Genomic DNA, 24,515 nt, shown 5'->3' on the forward strand with positions numbered 1-24,515 from the left:
CATTAAAGTATTGATTATCGACGACTGAAGCTAAAGCAGACAGTCTAAGGACTCTAAAGGACTCACGAACCTTTTTTTCAACGAGGTATTTGTTTTACTCCTAAAATGCCTTTGTTTCATGTTAGCTGTTTTCATGTTACTTACTGCACAACATGTTGATATGCCTTCATTAAGTTCACTCATAAATACAGTTCTCACTGCGTCCCTGAGGCATAATGTAGGTGTGTAAACATCAGAGAAACAAGATGTGCCAAAGCAATAAACACCTGTGTCTGTTTCATTATGAAAGCTACAAAATATTTCAACATTTTGAGAAATGCACTTGTTAGGTTTCTTGCAGAGATCATACAACTCTCATATCTGTATGCTAAAATGAAGCTAAAACAAGGAGAAAGTTAGCTTAGTTTAGCGTAAAGACTGGAAGCAGAGGGAAATAGCTAGCATCTGTCCAATGATCCACAAAAATCAACCTTTGAGGATTTTACTCAACTCAACATAAAACTATGGGTTTGGGAAATTAAACCGCATCTTGCCATTTTCATATTTTTCTCTGTGTATGGACAAAACAAACAAGATAAAAATATGTAGATTGTATTTAACTTTCTTCAGAGGCAGGTTAGTTGTTTCCCCGTTTCCAGTCTTCATACTACGCTAAACTAGTCAGTTGCAGGCTTTAGTCTTATATTTATGTGCAGCAGTTTACACTGAAGATGACAAACATTGATTTTTTTCATCTGCCTCATGGCGAGTGAATAAGCTTACTCCCCAAAATGTCAAACTATTCCTTTCCTCACAGAATCCCTTGAAGCACAAAAACTGTGATGATATGTGGCACATGTCTAGAGAGGCTCTCCTGCCATAACACAGCACATTTCTCTTCTATTCTTTCTGTTCTATTCTGTCAGCAGTCTCAAGGTGGGTGGTTTTGGGTGGGTTTTGGTGCTGGTGTTCAGTCCCACCCAGGGACCCGTTTGACTTGGCTGGCTGTTCTATCTCCCACAGAGGGAGTTCGTTCTTCCTACAAGACGGATCCAGAAGAATGTGAGGTCCAAGTCTCCAGTGGCCAAACTTACATAAGCTTAGCGTTACAGAGCAGTTCTGCAAGCTGCAGTTGTAAATAACAAGAAAATAGAGAATGACGTGAGAAATATGCTCAGCAGTTGACATACTGGAGAGAGCAGTGATGCACGGTAATCAGGAGGCTCTAAGTGTATATCTGTGCAGAGTCTGTCAGGGTTGCAAGAGGGACTCCAGCATCTGTCTTCTCTTTCCCTCTTGCTTTCTCTTAATCTCTCTTAGCCTGTATGTCTGACAGTGATTAAAGTTGGAATTTGGTGTTTGGAAATCAGATGTCTAATGATCAGGGGATAGTTGAGCATTATTGTGAAAGAAATGATCACTGGGGAGGAGGTATTTAGAGAAAGTTGTCAAATGTGTAACTGGAAGTTGCCTTTCACATTCAGTCCAGAACGAAATATCTCAACAACTGTTATAGGGATATCCATGAAATTTTGTACAGGCATTCATAGTTTCCAGAGGTTGAATCCCAATGATTTTGGTGATCCCATGACCTTTCCTGTAGTGCCACTTGCAGGTTAACAGAGGTAAAGACAGTCATGGTTCCCAGAGGATGTATTCAACTGACTTTAGCCATCCTCTGGTTTTTCTTCTAGTGCCAACCACGAATGTGGTTTTGAGTGACATGTCTTGACAGATGTGGGTTGATAGATTGTCATGAAATTTGGTACACACATCCATATCCCCCCAGCAGGACTTTGGTGATCCACTTTTCTTTAAATGTCAATTTGACCTTTATGATCAAACAACCCATCAGCCTCAGCTGGGATTTGTGTTTTAAAGCTGATTAAAAAATGTAGGTATTCTAACACACAAAACTAAGTTGGTGAGCATGGTAAACATTATACGTGTTAGACATCAGCATATTACCATCCTTAGCATTAAGCTCAACCTCATATAGCAGCCAGCATGGCTGTAGACTCAGTCTTGTTCTCACATTGAACGCCAATTTTCTACTCATGCTTGCATTTCAAAATGGATATATAACATTTTGGATCAGAGCTATTTTTTCATAGCCAAGCATTCTTTCATTCATACATGACTTGAATGACTGTTCTGTACAAAAACTTTTGTTGAACATGATTTCTTACACACTACTACAGCTCTCCAGGAATCCTACATGTGAAAGAGGGAGAGAAGAGGAGCGAGGGAGACAGAGCAGTGTAGAGGTCCAAGACGGTGAGGGAACCACATCCAATTCCTAGAAACAGCTGACATGATTCACCGTGCATTCAGCAGCATTCAAAGGCTTCTGCTGCAAGAGAGATCCACCTACAGAGCCAAAGATTGTATCTCTCGCGTAGTCGGCAGTAAAAAGCTCAAGAGATTTGCCAAGATTATTATTAATGTTGGCTGTTGTCGCTGCATTTTAGACAACACTCTAAACGAAATGCTGATGTGTGGTCTTTTGAAGTATTTTTCTCCAACTTTCACAGCCTCATATTTCTTCTGTGCGGCGCAGATTCAGACCACCCTACTCAAGCTTGAGATCTAAGACCCAAAACAAGTGGGCTGATTTTGATCTAGTTAGAAAAGAGGAAGCGGACATTGCCAAGGATGGATAGAAAGAGAAAGTGAATGAGAGAGTGAAGTAAAAGGTGTAATTAAGTCATGGAGAAGGGGCATAAAAAAGATTGGGAGTAAAGACAGATGGAAAATGCAGGGAGGAGGGGGGGACGGGGGACGGGGGGGTATGGAGGATGGTTGATGGTGAATGGGAGTAGCCGTATGAGAGTAATTATAATGACTGATGTTGTTTACTCCCATTTCCCCTCGCATCATTTATTCTGTGGAGGTGGAAAACCCACCCACTCTTTCTTTGCATTACAAACGAGTGCTACGGAGCGGTGCCAAGCCATGTCATAATCTCTCCTCTTCCGCTCAGACTGGAGGCATTTATCCTGCCCTCGGCTTCTCTCTTTCCACCGTTACCGTTACCGTCGCTTATATTCTGCTTCTCACTTTTTGTCTTTATCTTTTACTTTCCATTTGCCTTTGTCTCAATCCATCTCCCTCTCAGCTCCCTCTTTCCATTCTTTTGTTTTCATTACCGCTGTGTTGACACGGCCGTGTGTGACTGCAGTGATTGGGCCGAGCACATGTAAGATGTTAGCATGATGTACGGCCGTTTACACTCAAGATGACAAACTGAGGTTGGATGCTGTTATCCTTTCTTCCTTTTGTTTAATGTAGTCCTGGTGGCACACACACACACACACACACACACACACACACACACACCAACCACCCACCTCTTTGTTTAAACTATGCGGTTTGTTTTTGCCAGAAAACATGCAACAATGTATGGAAACAGATGCGTCATCTTAAGATGCAAAGGGGGGCAGAAGAGGGAAAGAGAGAGACAAAAAAAAAAAACCCACAACTAAATATTTTCATCTGTGTCTGGGATGTGTTGAGCGAATACACGATTCTGCAAAGCCAAACAAAACTGGAGCATATGATTTCACATGTCTCTAACACTTTGTACTGGGGGGGGCGGTGGTTTTAACTGTAGGTCATAAAGGAAATAATGGTGGTACAAATTACTAAAAGTACAGTAAAGTTTAGGAGGGTCTTTCCTTGGTGATGATGGTAAACACTTTGGAATTTACTAATGACCTGGCCATTCACAAAGAGGAGAGGAGAGGAGAGACATTTTTTTTTTTCTTCCATCTGTGCTTATTGATTCTGGCACCATGACAGATGCCTAATGAGGAACAGGGCTGGAGGAGAGCTCCAAGGACCCCAGAGGGAGGCTCAGACTGAATCAACACAGAGACACATGCACAGAAAATATACATACAGATATGAGCACGTACATACACACACACACACACACACACACACACACACACACATGGTCATGCCTGATGTGAATGCACTGACACAGAGAGACTGATAAAATAGATGTCACTGATACTCACTCACTCTGACCTCCTCTGTCCGACTGGAGTTCTTTTTTTGGCTCTTAATGAGGATTCAAGATTCAATACTTCATGGCTCTATCAACTTGGTTAATGGGAGCTTTCATCTCCGGAGCTCACTCAGACAAAAAGACTAAAAAAAAAACACTGCAGTCACTGTCAATGATGGGACAGTAACTGAGAGCTGTTGAGGTAGAGAGAACAGTTAAATAAGAAGGAGGGCTATGAGTTATTTTCTTTCATATCTCTATGCGTGTCATATATTTACTCAAAGTACGTGGTGTATCTGTTTTGTCACTGATGAACCAATGCAAACTTGTAGGCCTGAAAACCAACCCTCTCACACGCATACACACACACTCACACAGTCACACAGTCACACTCAAACTTGACCAGAGACATGATTGGAGTGGAAGCTGTCGGAGAAGGATTTTAGAGCAGGAAGTGTGTAATTATCGTGGACAGAGGGGCAGATAGATGGATGTGTGTGTGTTTAACACTCCCACTCAATTTCCCTGCAATCTACTGGACAAATAGAAAGCAGGTGTGTGTGTGTGTGTGTGTGTGTTGCTGTGCAGTAAATCTGATTGCATGAATGCTCCTAGCCTATACGTGTGTGTGATTCAGTATGTCACGGTAAAAAACGGACACAGCTCTGGTATCAGATTGTTGAACTTGGACGATGAATGACAGTGACAGGGACCACATTGTGTTGGGGGCCGACTCACTGCCAAATTCAGGTCAAGTGGAGTCTTCGGGGGCCCAATCCAACCAGAAGTGACTTTAACTCAGTATAACCCCCCTTTTTTTTTTGCTCTTATGTTCATTAGACTAGTAGTCTAAGTGATTCATATAACAAAGAGGAAGAGACCAAACATTTTTTTCTGTTCACTGCAATTAAAAATCTATTCTTTTTCTATTTTTCTACCTATGATTACTCGAGTATTTTTCCAAACTCTGGTTATCAGTCAAAATTCTTAAAACACCTGCGTTGGTATCACACTTGAAACTGATTATTAACTTAGTCACAGAGGGCTGACATGTTCTTTAAGCTGCGTTCAAATGTCACTAAGAGTTTGTGCCTTAGCGTTGCGTTATTTAGAATACTACTTTTGTTCTTAAAAGGCAAACTGTTGTGTGTCAGTTGAGCTGTTTTATTGGATTTGCCAGTGAAGGGGACCATTAGAGGTTAGACATGACTGCTGCTGGAATTTCACTTTTGATTTTGTTTTGCCGACGGATTGCAAATGTAGAGTTTCAGCTGGTTCTCTTCTTACTGGTTGATTACCAGGCTGTAGCCGTGTTATATGTAACCATCTGTAATCAGAGGGAGTGCCGGATTAACCTGCTGGGCACACACACAAATACACATACAAACACACCAGCAGTTGGAAAGCACAGCATAGATCAATTAGTATATAAGATAACTATGAATACAAGTATTCATAACTGTGAATGTGCACTTTCTCAGTGCATACAGTATGTGTGTGTTTGTGTGTATGTGTGCATGCTGGTGTGTACAGACTTATGCATGCAGTGCTGTTTCACATTGGTCACAGAACCTCTTTCTCTTTCTCAGCCAATCCCCAGCTTCCTCTCTGAGCAATAAAGGAGCATGCTTTTAAAATGCCTGGAATTGCCATAAAGAGTGTGTCCTTGTGACTACACATGTTTCTGCATAAAATAGAAAGTAGGATATAATAAATATATGTTTGTACTGTTGTAAAGTGGCCCCATGTATTTTACCTGACCAGAAAGATGTAAAAAAAAAAAAAAAAAAAAAAGGGGGGGGGGGGGTTATGTAAGGTTAGATCTGTTCTTCTGTGACTGTTCACAGCAGACATTATAAGGCAGTAGACTCCGGGTAAATCTTGATTTCCTCTTAAGTCTCCTCTGTGTTGGGTGTTTTTTAAAAACTTTTTTATCGATTTTGTGTCATTTTGTTGTTGCATGATCCAAAATGTCCCTCTTATCTTAAGTCACAATACACGCTGCTTAACTCAAGAATGTGGAGAAATGGGTAGACCCACTGTTTTTTTTTCCATCTGGAAATTGTAGCCAAATGTTTTTATTTTGAATATAACCTCAAATTATGGGACACAAGAGGGAAACTTGTTGGTCATTGCCAGTGTTTGTACTGTACATTTGATATTTTTCCCATAAACTGGACATTTTCTCACTGATTATGATTTTAATTAAGAGTGTTTAACACTCATCAAACTGTGGGAAATCCTCAAAGAGACAGTTAGATGACATTGTCTATGAGGGAAAACAACGCTGGATTTTTACTTCCACAATCCTGGCCACTTTATGTAACCCTGCTCACTTCTCAACTTGATGCTGATTATAAAGAAATTCAAATAAATTGATGGAAATGCCATTTGAAAAAGAAAATACAGTGAATAAGAGCTCTACAGGATGCACAGAGTTTAGATGTTTCCTGACATTGCTATCATGAAAAACTGTTCAGTTTCAAGCCTTAACTGACATTACCTGCTGTCCAATGTAACCATCGACCTAGATGAGCACAAAAAAAAAACACCACCACACACACACAGCTACAGACACAGGAAGACCTGAAAAAACAGTTCCTTTAAACTTTGTGTGAGATACAAATCCATTTATGAGGGAGATCTGGCCCCTGTCTGGAGACACCTCTGACAGCTCTTCCTTTCTCGTTTTTCTTTCTCTCTCCTCTCCATCTCTGTGCCCCTCTTTCTTTCTCTCCTAACATCCAGACATTCAGACTTAAGCCCAAACGGATCTGAAGATTTTTAACGGCACATTCCTCTGCTTTGATTTGAATGTCTCCTTCCTTCCACCCTCCGTTACTTCAACTGTCCTCAGTGCTGAGGGACAGCCATTTGCATCCGTGGAAGGACCAGAAATTGACATGTAGACCCAGACACACAAAAGCACAAATGTTCTAAAGATGTGATACTGGCTCTGAGTGATGGAGAAGTGTTTGATCCCTTTCACGAAGAATAGGGAAGAATAACTTTCATGAGAAATATGAGAAAAGAGTAACAATGCTCTTGAAATAGAGAGTCAAGAAAGACAGAAGTGAGAGAGGTACAACTCATCATCTAAGCCCCATTTGTTTGAGCAAAGAAAACACCATAATGATTAAATACGCCATATCTGGGCAGCAACATACACATTCAACCACAAAATCTGCTTTATAAGGCAGCATTTGAGGAGCCTGTGTGAAAATTCATGCACCATTGTTGTGATAAACTTTTCCCCAAGATGGCTAATAGCCTCCCAGTCACACAATACAGATGTTGTCAATTACATGTGTTTTTTTGTCGGATGACTATACAATTATGAAGTAGTGATTTGATTGAAGGTCTCGGTGCAGCAGCCCAAGAACGGCCAGAGAATATCATCTTGATTATGAGAACGTTTTTTATGATGCTCAATCAAAATTGCACAATTGTCTGGCATAAGAAACAAAAAGATATGTCAATGACAACACCAATGGTGGAAAAACTAAAAGAGGGATCACAGACTTGAGAGTTGGAAGCAGCAGAACAGGCCTTCGTCCTTCGCACAAGCAGGAGTGTGTCTGCTGTTTCATTAGTAAAGGGGAACTGTCAGGACAAGCAAGCTCCTTTTTAGATAAATGTGGCTCCATTTCACTTTTCACATTAGTGTGAGAATGGACAGAATGAATGAATGATGGTGTACGCTAAATTTCATCAGGCTGAATTTATCAGATACAAATTTACACCTGGGAAGTTCTAGAAAAAAGTCCAGAAAAATCTAAATTATTTATGCTTCAAATACTCAACCATCTTTTCTAAAGTTCTTTGGCACAATCACACGTTCAAGCAGCTTTCAAGCTTCCCAACTTGAATTTCAACAACTTGAATGGCAGGCACTTTAACACTAACTTGGTAAGTCTGTTATCAGTTCCATTATAGATACTTTTTATTGTAGTGCACTAAAATCCTGTGTTGTTTTTGGGTGATGTGATAGCTTATTTTTAATTATAATGTCATTATGATGCTGTTAGCTCATTGTCTTGTGCTCCTGATTTGATCTGAGCTGCAGTGAGACAAATTTCTATCGACTTGGTTGACAACAAAACAAAGTCTGAGACCAAAAATCTTGAAAAGTGTGTGTGTATGAACATGCTCATATTAATGAGTGTGTAAAAAAAAAAACACTGCAGCATAAAAAGTTGGTTTTGTGCACCAATTAATGTGCTTTGGGAAAACAACCAATTGGATGCAAGAAAAAAAACAGCATGCAAACAGCTGATTGCAGAGCTCAAATTTTCCTTTCCTCTTGTGGTACCCAGCAGGAGACACCACACACACACCCACACCCACACACACACACACACACACACACACAGCAGACTGGCCACCAAACAGAGCAGCATCAGTGTGTGGTGCAATGAGACAGGCGTCAGGTCACTGGCAGAACCAGTTCTGGACCCGAACTGGTAATAGGCTTGGTCTGGATCAGAAATGACAAATTTGTCGGCAGCTGTGCAGCTTCTGGTCCCAGTGAACTCGGGATAAGCTCCAGAGACTGATACCCAAGCTCTCCACCCGGCTCCATCTCTCTCTGGCCAAACCACAAGGTCAAAAAAAAAAAAACATACTTCAGAAATTAGCTATCACCCTCTTTGCCTTTCTTCCCCAAAATCTATTTATGGTTGGGTTTTTTTTTTATTGGGGGATTTTCAGATGAAAAACTGGTAATGACTTCCAGCATTACAGTTTGGCCAGAGAGTAACGTTTTAAACTCTTTATGCTGTCCTAAATAATCTAGTTGGACAAAAAGAGTCTGATACCAGAAGTGAGATGGAGCACCTGCATATTCGAGATAGCAAAAAACCTACTTAAGACAAAATCAGCATTACAGTGTAACTGTGGGTTCGCTTTTTGTGTTTTACTCAACACACATGTCACTGCCAAGTCCATATTCAGTTTATTTTTAAATCAAAGACAGTGACTGGACATTGAATTAACAGCATGCTGGTACAGTTAGCCAGTTGGCAATAGCAAATTTCTGGCTGTGATCAGCCCTTTAGTCCAAGCATGAAAGCATACATACACGCATGCAAACACAGAGACACACACGCACAGACATACGGACGAGTTGCTGCCCCACTGCGTGACAACCCGTCTCTTGGCGCTGTAATAATCACAGAGTAGCAGTACAGTAAAAACACACGTGGTTTACACTACATTTCTCCCAGCATCCATATGTGTGCCCATGCAAGCATTGCAAGCATAGACATAGCAACACACATGCACAGCCACAAGGACAAACACACACACACACACACACACACACAAAAACATCAGTGTGTGGGTTTCCACTTTGGGCACCAAACCACACTCTCTCAAGTTTTTGCCGTGGTTTTTCTTTCCTTCTCTCTCGTTTTTTCAAATGTTGCCAGGGACCTTGTTCCAAACCCATATGCTGATGTTTTTACAAGACTTAGACACACACACGCACGCACGCACACACACACAGCACCCTGCATTTGGAGAGATCTAGCCCTGGTTGACCTACATGTTGGCAGCAAGGGTGGAGCTGATGGTGAACCTGGACCAGCGCCTTATGATTTTAACTGCTGCCTTCACTGGAGATTTACTGATGGAGACACCAACATAAATATGTTATGTGAAGGTACTTTAATCCAATGTCAGGAACAGTTTAACATATACAGATGAAATGCATATAATTAAGGTTAAGTGTGTGTTTATGTGTATGCATGTGTATGTTTCAGGGAAGGAATGTAAATGTTTTCATAAAGCCACAATTCTTTCATATTCATCCACAGCTGTTTGAGGAGCCATTGATAAGAGTCAAAAGGTTTACAAACAATCTTATATTAGAAAAGACAAGTGCACTGTACACACAAAAACTTTTACTTTAAGAAATATAAGTTTTAAAAACCTTTGAAATAAGAAAAATTAAATAATTTAATTGAGAAATGTTGATTTTATACATAACTTGACTGACTTAGTATATGATTAATAATGGCAGGGAATGATGTGAATGATATTTATTTTCCATATAACTTTGAATAGAAGTAGCCTGCGAATAAAGATAAAAGTGTAATGGACTGTACTGTACTAATGAATCCGAGAAAACTAATAATGACTGCTCACAGCTTCAAACAGATGTAGTGGAATATATTTTACACACAAGAAAAAAGATGCTGCACCTCACAGGCCTTTGTACGCACAGTTTCCATGTTCTATTTGGGAACGAGGCCACAAGTGCTAAACTATGAGAGGGGAAACACACACATACACACGCACACGTATCGTATGTGCACACACCTGTACACACACCAACTCAAACACACATATCCTTCGGGCTGGGCTTTCCTACCGCAGAAATTCTGATGTATAATGTGAAGCCGCTAGACCACTTTAAACACATTCCCCATCGAACAGACTGCACTGCCTCATTGTAACATTCATGGTGTGCACACATACAGTACATACCATGGCATGTGCATGTATATTCAGTGGTGTTCAAGGCCAGTATTAACAGCCACCACCACACTTGACCACACGCAGACACATGCACAAGAAATATGTTCTCATAAGAGACACTGAATCAAAGTGTGTGTGTGTGTGTGTGTGTGTGGAGTACAAAAAATCCACACTTTCATATAATCTCTTTCTCATGCCCATGTCTCTTGGACATATTCATGCACGCACACACACACACACATGCATGGCATTACGTATGTTTGAACAACCGTTTCCTGGTGCTGTGTGCTAGGCAGCTCTGGGTCTGGCTGGAGCCTCTGGGTGATTTGTCAGTTCGAGCCATGCGGGCCAGGAACCCCTCAAAGTTTGCTTTGGGTTCCAGAGGGACACGCTCCGGGACCCCTGAATTCCTGGTATGCACTCTGCTTCACCCTCTGGACCCTCACCCCTGAAATGCATGACACGCACGCACACACACTCATACAGATTATACAGATGTGAACATAAGCATATGCACAGAGTAGGTGTACATTTTCAAAAGTAGACATATTTGCACATTATACACACACAGCATGGGCATTGTTCCAGGCATTCCCACATTGCTTTTAACCCTTGAACCGCTAATGAGTGGATGACAGATTAATCTCAAAACCAAGGCCAGCTAGATAAGTCAAACTGTTATTTCAAAACTTTGACAAAATGACATTGTGATAATACAGCCGAAATCATTCGATTACAGTTTCTTTACTGTTTGGACATCATGTCAGCAGCCTATGCTCAGGATATGGTTTAAGATAGGTCAACTAAACAGATCTCTGAGTGTCTGAGATACAGCATGTCATGCAGATGCAATACTAGATCAGCTTTGAATGGACTGCTAAATGAACTTTCTTTGGACTCCATGGGCATTATTTTCATTAAGACAAAAAATATTAGCAAGCAGCATTTGCTTTGTTTATTTTCTGATTTTTAATTTTCTATTGAACAGTACAATGATGTCTATACATTGATGCATCAGTATCAACAAACTAATAAAGTCATATAGGCCTATAGCCTAATAATAATAATAATAATAATCACTCACAGGAGTCCTTTTACTGCAGATCACTTTGAAACATTAAGTAGGCTGCAGTTTGCTGATAATACGTCTGTATTTGTACATTAGCAGGAATTTGAATAGAAATACTTTTACTTTGTTGTACTGGTACTTTCACTTAAGGATCTGAGCACGTCCTCTCTCGCGGCTTCTCAGAAGAACTTTCTTCTCGCAATGCCTCTGTAGCCATGTGACTCTATTTCCCAGCATGCACTGCCAGGAGGACGTCATCGCGATTCAGCCAATGATCTTTTTCCATACACGGAACTCCGATAGAAGAGGGAAGTTCAGTTTGTTTGTATCGCGTCGTACGACAAGCTCGTCTTCTTTCTCTGAATACATAAAGAATGAGTGGCTACAGCTGACTTATGTTCTGTGAAGACTTGAATTTGATGGCTGTACGTCTTATTTACATGTAAGTCCACATTTGAAGTTTCTGCATTTATACGACTGTAGAGTGATTAATTTGCTAACAAGCTAACAGCTGAAATAACAGCAGCTTCTGGCAAATGAGAAAGAGAAGAAAGGGATGACAATGTGGTGCGTTTATGGAGCCGAAAACGTAGTTTGACATCGTCGGACATATAGCAGCTGTATATCTGAAGTTATTTTGTATCCCTAAATTGAACTGACACGGTGTTTCACCGTGTGTTACTGCAGTAAAGTGGAGGAAATACTGGCATCATGTGGTGTGGTGTAGTCGCTGCAACCAACTAACTCACTAAGGTAGGTGAGTGTTTGTGTTTGTGTGTGTGTGTGTGTGTGTGTGTGTGTGTGTGTGTGTGTGTGTGTGTGTGTGTGTGTAGAAACTATCAGGTAAAAAGGAGCAATTTAGGTAAGTTTGCTGTTGCAATTATGAGATTGTTGACGTTACTTCGGTATGGTCAAATCAGTGTAACATCACTTTCCACAAATTTATCTGTATGTTGCAGTATGTTGTATTAAGAATGGATAAAATGATCAATGATCATTGATCAATGACCAATCAACATAAACGCTGTCTCAATAAAGGTAATAAAATTATATACTTTTCTCATATTCACATGCAACCATGCATTAATACACACCTGAATAAACGAGTGGAGAATCATAACCAATACAGATGCATCTATTAAATGTTGGAAAAAAGTGCTGAAATAGTAATTACTGAAGTTGCAACTAACAATTATTTTCATTATTGATTTAATCTACCAATTAGTTTTGCAATTTGTAGATTTCTTTTATAAAAGGGTGAAAAATGGTAAAATATGATGTCTTCAGATTGCTTATTGTATCTGATCAAAAGTCCAAAACCCAAAGATATTCAGTTCAGTATTACATAAGACAATGTTTGGTATTTGTGCCTGAAAAAGTTCCACTCAAGATGTGTGAAGATATATAAAAATACTTGAATAATAAATTGTGTCCATTAATAAAGTTCAGTTTTCTGGTCAGTCAGGTATAAAGGAGATATTTGGGTTTTTTGTATTGTTTGTATTGTTGCAATGATCTTTTGATGAAACTTCTGAAATGAAAATTATTTCAATATTCATAATCTCAGGATTTCTCAGTAAGGAAGGAGGTAATTTTAAGTTATTCTAAAAGTTGACAGAATGACTCTCCAAGTTTCTGGAAAGAAACACAATTCTTTATTCCTTCACCTGGTGTTTTGATGATGCTGATCAAGAGCAATGTCTAACAAGCTGATCCAAAATCTCCAGTAGGTGTTGAGTTGAGATGTGGTGACTGGGAAAGCCATGGCATCGGTATTGGTTATGTTTCTCTGCTCATTTACTAAGGTATGTATTGACATGTTAGTGGATGTGATATTTGTTCCATTGAAAAAAAATAATGAAGAAATATAGAATTACATTCACTTAAATTAGCTGAACAAAACAGTTCCTTTTATGACGATGATTGAGACAGCCCTTACATTTAATCCAGGTGTTCTTATATATAACATACTGAAGCATACAGAAGTAAATTTGTAGAAAATGATGTTTAACTGATTTGATTATACTGAAATAACGTCAACAATCTCATAATTGGAACAGCAAACTTACCCTTACCCAAAGTCCACACGCTTAGTTTAACAAATCTTCAAAGATAATATTTGACCAGTCACATCTCGTTCCCCCTCCAAAATGTTCTCAGCCAACACCCGAACTGCTGTAGAGTGTGTTTTTGTGCATGTGCATATTTTTTCTGCCTGTGTGACATGCATAACAACTTTATGTAAGTAAAGTGCCTATAACTGTCTGTGTGTGATAGGGATTGTGGGAGAGACTGCTGTCTGCTACTTAGGTATTCAGCATACGGTTCTTTTCCACTTCTGCCTCACTGAAAACTGAGTCCCCAATGCTAGTCAACAAGAAGCGTTTGTTCCTAATTTGTTTGGGCTTTTTTTCTCGGCGAAAATGAGTATTTATATATTCACATCAGCGAGCCATAGGGGATTTCCAGCAGAGACGATGGCAAGACATTAAACAAATCGTGTGTAACGAGGTGATCATAAAACACAACCCTGTGGTGTCCCACACAGACATGTCATTATGGCAAAAAACAACAAATACACACACACACCTACACACACTATTCTCAGGCTATATACAGATGTACATCCTCACACACACACTGTGTGATCTGCCCCCCCACAATTTGCTCTCTATCATCATAAAAGATGAAGAATGTGCTGTTTATTTCTCAGTAGGCCTTCATGAATGTGTGTGTTAGAAGGCTTGATTGCTTAGAGCTTAAAGGTTTGATTGTTAGATTGTGGTAATAAGAGTTTAACAGAACTAGATTAGCACCCTTTAAATTCATTTTATTTCCACTTACTATTACTTCCACTTATTATTGCATTTTCTGCCCCTGCTTTCATAGAAAGTGGTGGTTGATGTGGGCCACACATGCATGTATTAAAGTAAAATTACATTGACAGGATCATATCATTTACATTTACTCATTTGGCAGATGCCTTTATCGAAAGCCACTTACAAGTGAGGGAAAACACTGAAGCTTCACTGCAGTAGGAGACCTTGGTGTAAGTATTAAGTACTACATTTATTCAATTAGTGCAAGGAAATCAGGTATAGCAGTGCACTGGAAATGCCAAGTGAGTGCTAGTTAGGCATGTTAGGTGATAGGGATGTTAGGAGAGCGGGTGTTCTCGGAAAATATGAATTTTCAAGAGATTCTTGAAGATAGAGAGGGATGCCCCTGCTATGATCTGATTTGGTAGCTTGTTTCACCATTGGAGTTGCCTTGTGTGCAGGGATGGCAATGGAACATTCCTTGGAGTAGTAGTAATAGACCCAGAAGTCATTCTGAAGACAAGCATTAGTGACTTGAATTTGATCTGGGCCATGGGTAGCCAGTGTAGGTCAATAAGTGACATGTGCCCTTTTAGGCTGATTGAAGACCAGATGAGATACCACATTCTGGACCAACTGTAAGGGTTTCACTGTGTGTGAAGGGAGGCCCGCCAGCAGGGTATTGCAGTAGTCGAAGCAAGAGACAACCATGGAACAGACCAAGAGGTGGGTGGCATACTTATGTTATATAGTCATCAATCATGACACCCAGGTTTCTTGTGACCTTGGTTGGGGTAAGAGATGATATTGATACCATGATGTAGAGACTGATCAGCCTGGATAACTAAGCGTTCAGTCCTAGAGAGGTTTAGTTGAAGGTGGCGTTCCTTCATCCATGTTATATCAGTGACAACCAAGAAAGCGCTTGCGTCTGTCAGAAAGTACAGATAGCAGGTTGCGTCTTTTCACCATATCAAAGGCTGCTGGTAGGTCGAGCAACATAAGAACCGAGGAGTGCACTGCAGCTCTAGCTGACCTCAGGGTTTGTGGTAGGACTACTACATGTTACACTTTTTAGAGCCTTGCACTCAGCTAGAGGGATGAGTGAGAGAGTGAGCTATCGACCGGTGGAGGCAGAAAAGGGCATGGGAGTGATGTTGAGAGGGGTGTGCCCTTAACCAGGACAGATAGTGTCTCTGGTCTTTTCTTTCCTTAAAGTTAAAGTTGCCCTGTGGAGTTTTCTTGTGAACTAACAAATTTTCTGTTAATAATTACCATTTCTAACCAAAACACATTGTGTGTATCTTTGAGGTCTAACAAACATGTTCAATGTGTTTCCTTCCTCATAAAACATTTGCAAAGCCAAGTTTTTTGAGTATTTTTAATTCTTCATGGTTTACACCCATGTGTCCTAGATAGCAGTCCCCTTCACTGCTTTTGTTAGCACATTGCTGCATTTCTTTGTTAGCATATTGCTCGTGGGCGTGTATGACAAACCAAGCAAGACCCAGTCTTAGAAACATTAATCCATATAGGTGGCCCACTTTTATTAAAAAACTCTGAATTTCTTTAAAACATTTAGGGATGCTGATATTGTACATTGAACCATGTGAAGATTGCAATATAAAATGTTACCTTTGCTCAGCTCTAGCAGCCACAAAATAAAAATGATAAATAACAGATGATAAGATGCTTGTGTTTGTCTGCGTAATCCTTGGATTTGTCTCATTGTGTATCTCACCTAGGGTATCTCTTGGCTCCTAAGTACATTCACCTGGACAAGAAGCCCAATGTCTCAGCTGCAACCACTGATCCAGCTCCAACAAACGACAGAGCCCTTGTTGAATGTCCAGGAGATGCAGTTCTGGCTGGACAAAGCGGTGGCCTGGGGCCAGGCTGACAGTCCGGAGACTCAGAAAGACACTGGCCTGCACTTGAGTAGACTAAGCAGTTACCTCCAACAATTGCTTATACACATCAACAACACGGTAAGCAGAGCCATTATTTTGTAACAATGCAAGCGGAGCTTCCCTTGCATTGTGACAGATTTATATTCCTTAAGATTCAGATAGTCTTGGTTATACACTATATTTTCCAGATGCTTGTTAAGTCTAATTAAATGCTCTATATCCAGCCTGTTTTACACGCTCAACACTTCACCTAATGAAATAAATTAGATCAGCTAATCACTTAGCCCAACCAGCCAAACAGCCGTCTGATTAATGAAGCACTAAGTTAATTCAACCACCAGCCCGTCTAGTACACGCACACAAACATGCACAGGCTCACTCTTAGCCAGAGCCAGGGGCATGAACAGTAAGTCCAGCGTTGGTAGGGTCCCGCTAACAGAGGCTGCTCTGTGCTCTGCAGAGGCTGCGTATGTCTGGCTGGCAGTGCTGCAATGTTGAGTTAGTCAGGTAATAGCTGCAATGGGACCTCCAGCGCTAACCTAATGTATCCCCATATCAGGTCCAGCAAATTTGGGAAGGGAGCAGAGAGCAGGAGTGTTGCAGAACTGTGAGATTTCAGTGTTACTACAGCCATGTCTCCTCTTTCCAGCTCTTGCTCCTCAGGACTCTGTCTCGCTACTTTTTATAACCATTTTTCTGTCACATTTCTCTCTCACATAATATGCTCTTTTCAGTCTTACAGTCATGGTGCTCTCGCAGGTTTTAATTTGAGACTCTATAGTCCATATGTTTTACTGTAACACTCTGGTTAGAATCAGTCTTACGTTCTACTTTATCTCTGCTTCGGCGACTAGCTATATATTTTATAGATCAAGCATTGACTGACTATTATTTTTATCCGTCTATCTCCTTCTCTGTTAGCAGGGTTAGGGTATACGTCATGCACAGAGCGTGTTTAAGACGATGGAAGGGATACAAAGAAAGAGAAAAGAATGGTATAACTTAATTGGGTTGAAATTCTTTTTACTGGCAGCGGACTCATAAAACCCAAGCTGAGGATAGCCTGCTTCTTGGCAGTATTTTGACTTAACAACTTTCCTGTGGCTTATGCCCTGAGATGAATAATACTCTTAGTTATTATTCATTTCCAGATTTGCACTTGTTTACAAAAGTCGAGGAAGCTTTCTATCTCAGTAGTGCCTTTCTTAATGGAATTGTTTGACCTTTTTTTGGGGGGAAATACACTTATTCCTTTCCGTCCTCCAGAAGGTCTGTGTGAATTGGGCCTGAACAAAATGTGAAACAATTTTACTCTCAAGTCTTTGAAATGAGATATAACTTTAAAATTTGTCAGCTTTAGAAGTGCTGATAGGTGCATTTTGGACAGGGCCAAAGTAGCTGTTTGCCCCTGTTTACAGTCTTTATGCCAAGCAAAACTTCTCATGGCTACAGCTTCATATTGAAAGCAGTTATTGATCGCCTCATTTACGTCTCAATAAAAAAGTAAAGAAAACATATTTTCCAAAATGTTGAACCATGTAGAGCTGCAACTGATGATTATTTTTATTTCATTAAAAAATTCTATCAAAGTTTCCTAGAACTCAAAGTGACAAGTCAAGGGAAATCAGTTAATTCTCAAATTTTAGAACCTAAAATCCAACAAATATTTGGTATTTTTTGCTCAAAAAATAATAAATTACTAGTAGATAATCAAAACAGTTGTCAATTTTTTTTTCTCCACTGACTGATGTATAGTCTAAATGTTGCAGAGTGGGTACATGTGCCTTAATGACAACTAGTGAGACCTAGTCACCATAGAAGTCCCCTACTTTATTACCATTGCGGCTGCAGCACAGATGCATTATTACACCACTCCTCAAAGGAACTGTAAGATGAATGGAGAGTATGGGGAAATCTGCAATGCACCCAAGTGTATATTTATGTTCTCACCATAGCAACTTTGCTATTTATTGTTAGGGCTATTCTGATTGTGGCTGAGTGATGTCAGGGGCAGAAGTGTTTCCTCACTGTTCTTTTCATCATTGTCTATAAACTTGTCCCATTTGCCTCCCTTGCTAGTACATTATCAGTCCCTCTGTTTAAGATGTCTGTCCCTAATCAAAACAAGATACATGGTCTCAAAGTCCATTTATAATTAAGGACAATGTTGACAAGGCTTTGATGGTGATTTGGCCCTGGTAATCGATGATAATTGCTTTCTGTTGCAAGGGCTCATTCTTACGGGCATTCCTGCAGTCACAGAGCGCTGTACAGTTCCTATTGTAAATGAACATTCCTTTTTAGTTGCATCACTAACACACAAATGCACATGAATCCTCACACAGACAAAACGTTTACCATGTGTTGTTGGATTGATAGGAGGGCTGAGTGTGAGGGCTGTGTTCCAGACAGCACTGGCGGTGTTGTGGGGGGTGTATAGTGATGGCATTTAGAGAAACTCTACTTTGCCCATTACTGTTCTGCTTTCCATTAATGATGATCTCAGCCACTTGAATCACTCAAGTTAGACTCATTGTCTATCTGATGCTATTTCTGAATATATAACTTCTATATAACTTTCTTCCTTTTCTTCAACGCTCCAGTACTTTAAGACTTGTTTGCTCTTTAATTGTTTCCAATGAAATGAACTGCACCAATGCACTGTTAGCTGCTCCAAAAGATTTATGGAGATCTGTTTTAAAGATGCAAACTGTTCTCTTAAAATACAAAGTCAGTAGCATCTTGTAGACTCTGTGTCTAATTTTCACCTCCTCTAAAGGTGGCATTAATTTAATTAATTAAATTAAAATTATTAATTTCATTTATTGATACAAGTATATAAAACTGAAGTCTCATTGACGTTGATGGGATGATAAGCCCAAAGTGAAGACATGAGGATGAGGAGAAGGAATTTTTTTGAAGCCAAAACAGAAAACCTAAAGGTGATATTTCAGCAGGCATATATCCCATTTCTGTATGTGGACTCCTCCTGCATGAAAGTTGTTCTACACAGTTCAATTAGGTTAGAGGTGAAATGTATGATATAGTCTGTTAATATGGGTTGAATGATAAGTGATATTGTACATGCACGTAAACATGATTCATGCAAAAGTGTGCAGACACACGCTTGTAAATTTAAGTTATGCGTCACTTCTTTCATCTGTTTTCTGTATGTCCAACTGTAGTCATCATATTGTAAAACATAATTGGGTCTGTGTTGATTTATTAAAACCAGGAAAGCAGTCAGGTGAAACAAAACAATGTTTTACAGCTGTGTTTTTACAGAGTTATGATTGTGATGTGCTCTCATTTTTTTCACATTGACAAGATCCTTGATGGGCTGTTTTTTGTGTTCTGTCACACTCAAGATCCTGTAAACCAAGTCTTGATTTTCCATTAATTTCAGCACGCTACCATGACATATTATTGGAATCTGTCCAAACTTAAGTCTAAATTTTTACAAGTGAAAATCATCATCATCAAACTGAAAAACTCAATGTATAGGTGCTCAGGATTAAAGGTTAGTAAAGTTATTAAATGCACTGTCTGTCGTAACTTGGAACCTTATTGATGTTTTAATTGGCTGTGAGGTGAAATAAATCACATTGTCTGTTGTTTTGAGCTGGATAAACAAGCACAGACACACACATACTTAAACCATTATGGCACCCTCAACCAGAACCATGCTCTGCACTGTGTTCTGTTCTCTGTATCTCTCACTTTTGACACCATGGTGAGAATTGTGACATGACTAAAACACAGGAAACAAAGGTGATGCATGAGTAATGTACTGTACACCTGTTGACATGGCTGCTATTCAACTCAGCACCTTCAGTTTTATTTTTTTAGCTCCACTTCTGTCATGTATGAGTCTGATTATGTGCCAAATGATAAAAAAACATCACTGTATGTGCCTTCCACTCAGAGAAATAACCCACTTAAGTTATAAGTGCAAGGTATGAGAATATTCAACATGAAAAACTTTTAATAGATTATTAAATGCATTACCTCTTATCTGTTGCTATCTCTGTTCTGCCCCTAAGAGTTCCACAACAGAAACCATGAAGAGGCTGCCCTACCTTGGCCAGTTCCTGGGCCGACTGTGCTGGAACCCGTATGTCACTGCTGATGGTGAGTGCACCTCCTGGACAGTTTTAACTCCACCAGTAGTGGAGTTCAGTAGATGGATCAGGTCCAGAGTAATGGTGGCCTTTTAATCTGATGTCAGGTTTTCAGAACTTCCTGACAAGCAGAGGTGATAATGATGGTAATGAGGCTGAGATCATGGTGTGTAATGTGTTGTGTGGTGCTGTGTTGCCGGCAGATACAAGCAGAAGGCTGTTGCTCCAGTGTCTGTTGGGACTGTACTCAGAGCACCCAAGCAGTGCAGTGGAAAGAAAAGCCAACCAGTGGATACGGGTATGGACTGGACATTCTCCAATTCTATTAATACAGAACTAAAGGTTACATGATTAATGTGCGACTAGGGACTAGGTTTAGTTATGATACTTTTTTAAAAATATTTTTTATGAGGGTCTCAGTTGTGATCCATGACGGCTTTTACATACCACCTTCAACCCCTTTCTGAGTCACTTCTTTATTGCATGTGCAGTAACTGGTGCATTATCTGTACAGCATTTTTTTTTTTATTGTAGCCATTTTAGTTTAAAGTGAAATTCAGGGGGAAACAAAGTAGAAATAGGGCAAGGATGCACAGGTGGCCAAGGGGTTGCTATATCTGGTTAAAATCCAGTCTGGGGACTTTTGTTGCATGTCATTTCCCATCTCTCTTTACACTAATTTCTCATCATCTCTTTCTGTAATATCTCTAATAAGGGTATAAAATGCTCGAAAAATATTTATAAGAAATTAAGGAATATTTTTGATACCAGTTCCAATAGGATATCTCAGTTTTGGTATTTACCTCATGCTGAAGAATATGTTTTATAATAAGCCAAATGCAAAATGCCTCAATGTTAAAGAACAGCTGTCTATCTAAACAAATAATAAGTTAACCAGACTATGAATCTAACAAAGCCCTTCAATGCCAACTTTTGGTACATGACTCTTTTCCATATTTGTTGCTAGAGACAGATTATTACTGGCACCAAGAAAGCACTAAAACTCGAGACCCAGCTTTAGATGCACTAGGAGGTGCCGGAAGAGTTTATTGTCATTGAGTAAACTTGGTTTATAACAAGAAATAAGAGATAACTTAATATGTTAATATCATGGACAACATTTCTGTCAGAGTTAGACATATGCTTGTTTGTGTTATATGTGTTATGTTGTGTTGTATGTGTTAAATGTTTATTTCTGACAATGACGGCAGCATGAGCCTGGGTCACCTGATACAGAAAAGTAGGGCTACAGAGATTAAAGACATAGTCATAAATTAGGGAAGCCTGGAAAAGGTGGAGACAAAAACCCAGATGTATTTAAAATATTTATTTGGTAATCAAGGCTGTGGTTCTATTCATTCATAACATTATTTAGTTGTAAATTATCTTCTTCCAGTGTTTCATCATATGCCTTTTCTCTTAATTTTCAGACCTGATCTATTTGCTGTTTATTTCCTAATTAGTTCTGGACCGATTTGACATACAGATGAGTTGCCAATTACAGATCATCCCTTTACGAAAACACTCTTAAAAGAATGTCTCTTTGACTGCCTTTGGGCTGCTGAAGAGATTTTCTGTCTAATTTACTTTTAATAGGAGTTCTCTCGCCAGCCCTCTGTGTCTCCTCTCCAATGGGACATAGATGATGAATGAGGGAGATTGGGTCTCTGTTAGTCTAAGCCTTTTGTGCCCAAAACTGTAAAACATATTTTGAAAGGGAATTAAAATTGACTGTTTCACTGCCTCTTGTCACCAGAGAAGGATCAGCCGTTAAATTATGGTTAGTTGATCCTACTCACTGTGTGTTTTCAAGGCACACACACAAAGGAGGGAAGGAGAACAGAGGGAAGTAAAGATCCTGCAATTTTCAACTTTGAGAGGGTTCACACAGATGGCTTATGATAAACAATGTGGGACGTTCACATTTTTGCCAGATTAACTGTGTGTTTGTATTCTTTTGATTAATTTCTCATCTAATAAAACATCTTGCTAATTAAAACAGTGCCTTGAAAGTAAACCTTGAATGTTCCAGATGGTCTTTGACCCATAAGAGGGGAAGCGGAGTGCATGTGTGCATGGTAATGCTTGCTTCTATCTGTGTGTTTTTGTAGCAGCATATGTTTTCATATGCAATGTTGTTTGCATATTGATTTCGTGTGCTTGGAGGGTCGGATGGCGTGAAGATTGACATTAGATTTTTAGCTTTAGTTATGGTTAAATTAATAGTTAGTTGCGGCCCCACTCTAGTCCTTAATAAACATTTACAATCAATCTATGTTCATGCTGCATTTTCAACATTGTATAGAAGTAGTTAATTTTCATGCACTCGTTTAAGTCGGGTTCACTGGGGCCACTCATACTAAAATTGCATGCATGTATTTTATACTGCAGGGCACTAGTTGAAAGTGTCCAAAGAGCACAAGTACAATAAACTCAAAACCAACTCTGCAGCCTCTCCTCATTCTCCTTCTCTTCTCCTCCAAAGAAGCTTCCACTTCCCACAAATGACAGGAATGGCGGGAAGCACAAAAAACCTATTCACCACAGCTCAGCCCGTCTGGGGGAGCAGGGCAGATGTATGGTTTTAGGCCAGAGATGGTCTGTCTCTGTGTCTCTCCCTGTGTCTGTGTTGTGTTGGACCGCCTGTCCTGGAATGCAGAATGCAGCCTGTTTTCTGTTAGCCCTGTCTGATCTCGCTCCCCAACATTGTTTTCTTGCTGCCTCCATAATACACTGAGGGTCTGGTGCTAAGTGGCACATAAATACTGTGTTTGTGAAAAGTTTGTGCATGTGCTCCCATATGTTTGTGAGCATTTGTGCAAATACATGTGTTTCACTGCTACTGTATATACTGTTAGTAGCCACATGTATTTTTTCTCCTTAAATTATGATAGCGCACAATATTTTGCATTTTCTCCCTCATGTCTGCACTTCACCCCTCCCTGCCTGCCTCTCCTTTCCACATCTGAGCGTTTTCTCTGGGTTTGATGAATGCTGGGTACAGCCACGTAGCTGCAGGCCATGTCAGATAGTCATTAGCTCAATCGGTCTGTTTCTCGACATCCTGTACTAGCAGGAGGACCACACAGTGCTGCAGTAACATGGCATGATCTTTGAGGAGATGAAGGATAAATAGAGCATGAGAGTGTAATATTAGAGGGCCAGAGGATGGACACTTTAAGACTTTAATCTTTGATGTGTATCTTAAATGACTCAAACAGGGTGAACCACAGGTAGGGCCTGGAGCTGCTGTGGCTGCTTTATAGTTTTAAAACATGTTTTTAAATCTTTGCTCACATTGTGTGCCATATTTCAGCGCTTTTATTCGGAGATGAAAGTGTCTTTGTCACAATAACACTCCCCCTTCATCTTCTCTTTCTTCTTGGGTGTCCTCCCCTGACTTACTCAAATTATCTTTTAAATTTCTTCCTCTCTTTTAAAAGAAATAGTTGGATATGTTGTAAAATTGACTTATTTCACATTTTGTTTGTTTAATTCATACACAAACAGAAATATAAAAACTACAGTATGTGCTGTAACTACTTCTTGGCTACGAACAGCCAAGAGTAGTAACTTCTGTGTTGTTGTCACTGTGTGCACAGACACTCGGTGGACGGATAAACTGTTGTTCTTTATGCTAAGGTAAAATTATTGCCTCCTCCACATTACTGTCAAACTATCCCGTTAATCTCATAGTTTTACATTTAGTAAAGCTCCAGCTATACTAATGCTACGCCAAAGATAATTAAATAAAAGCTGGATTGGAAACTGCTATCACTCCCAAATTAGGCTCATACTCGGCAAAAACTGAATAAAAATTCCAATTTCTTTCCTGACACTGTTAAAGGTTTGTTTACATTGGTGCCATTTGTAAAAACTGTAGTAAAACCTTTATTGATGATTGACTGACAAACACACAGAAACTGCTGATTTTTGTGTATAAACAACATTTTTAATTTTGTATGTGTTTAAAAAAAAAAAAAAAAAGAAAAAAAAAAGAATACCAATTTCATATGGTCAAAAATTTCTGATTGGCCTTAAATTTGGCAGGAAAAGGCACATACACTTCTCGTAATGTATTCTACATCAGTGCACCAGGTTTGCTCATTTCCCTCATTTTGTCTT

The 24,515-nt window shown here is 39.7% G+C and overlaps 1 protein-coding gene across 4 annotated transcripts in view; it reads left to right on the top strand.

Moving 5' to 3' along the window:
* The first annotated feature begins 11,884 nt into the window (after positions 1–11,884).
* fancc (Fanconi anemia complementation group C) overlaps positions 11,885–24,515 on the top strand; it is a 37,617-nt gene continuing 24,986 nt past the window's right edge. For 2 of the 4 annotated variants that reach the window (XM_022764810.1, XM_022764812.1), the window contains exons 1-5: positions 11,885–11,982; positions 15,022–15,085; positions 16,105–16,347; positions 20,313–20,400; positions 20,594–20,688. In XM_022764810.1, coding sequence (XP_022620531.1) covers positions 11,936–11,982; positions 15,022–15,085; positions 16,105–16,347; positions 20,313–20,400; positions 20,594–20,688 — 537 coding nt within the window. In that variant the 5' untranslated portion in view covers positions 11,885–11,935. Of the gene's footprint in view, positions 11,983–14,560; positions 14,590–14,955; positions 15,086–16,104; positions 16,348–20,312; positions 20,401–20,593; positions 20,689–24,515 lie in introns of those variants that run through there. The other 2 variants (XM_022764814.1, XM_022764813.1) reach the window with 2 other exon arrangements.

Source organism: Seriola dumerili, unplaced genomic scaffold (genome assembly GCF_002260705.1).
Source record: "Seriola dumerili isolate Sdu_G_001 unplaced genomic scaffold, Sdu_1.0 BDQW01000581.1, whole genome shotgun sequence".
NCBI classification, from domain to species: domain Eukaryota; kingdom Metazoa; phylum Chordata; class Actinopteri; order Carangiformes; family Carangidae; genus Seriola; species Seriola dumerili.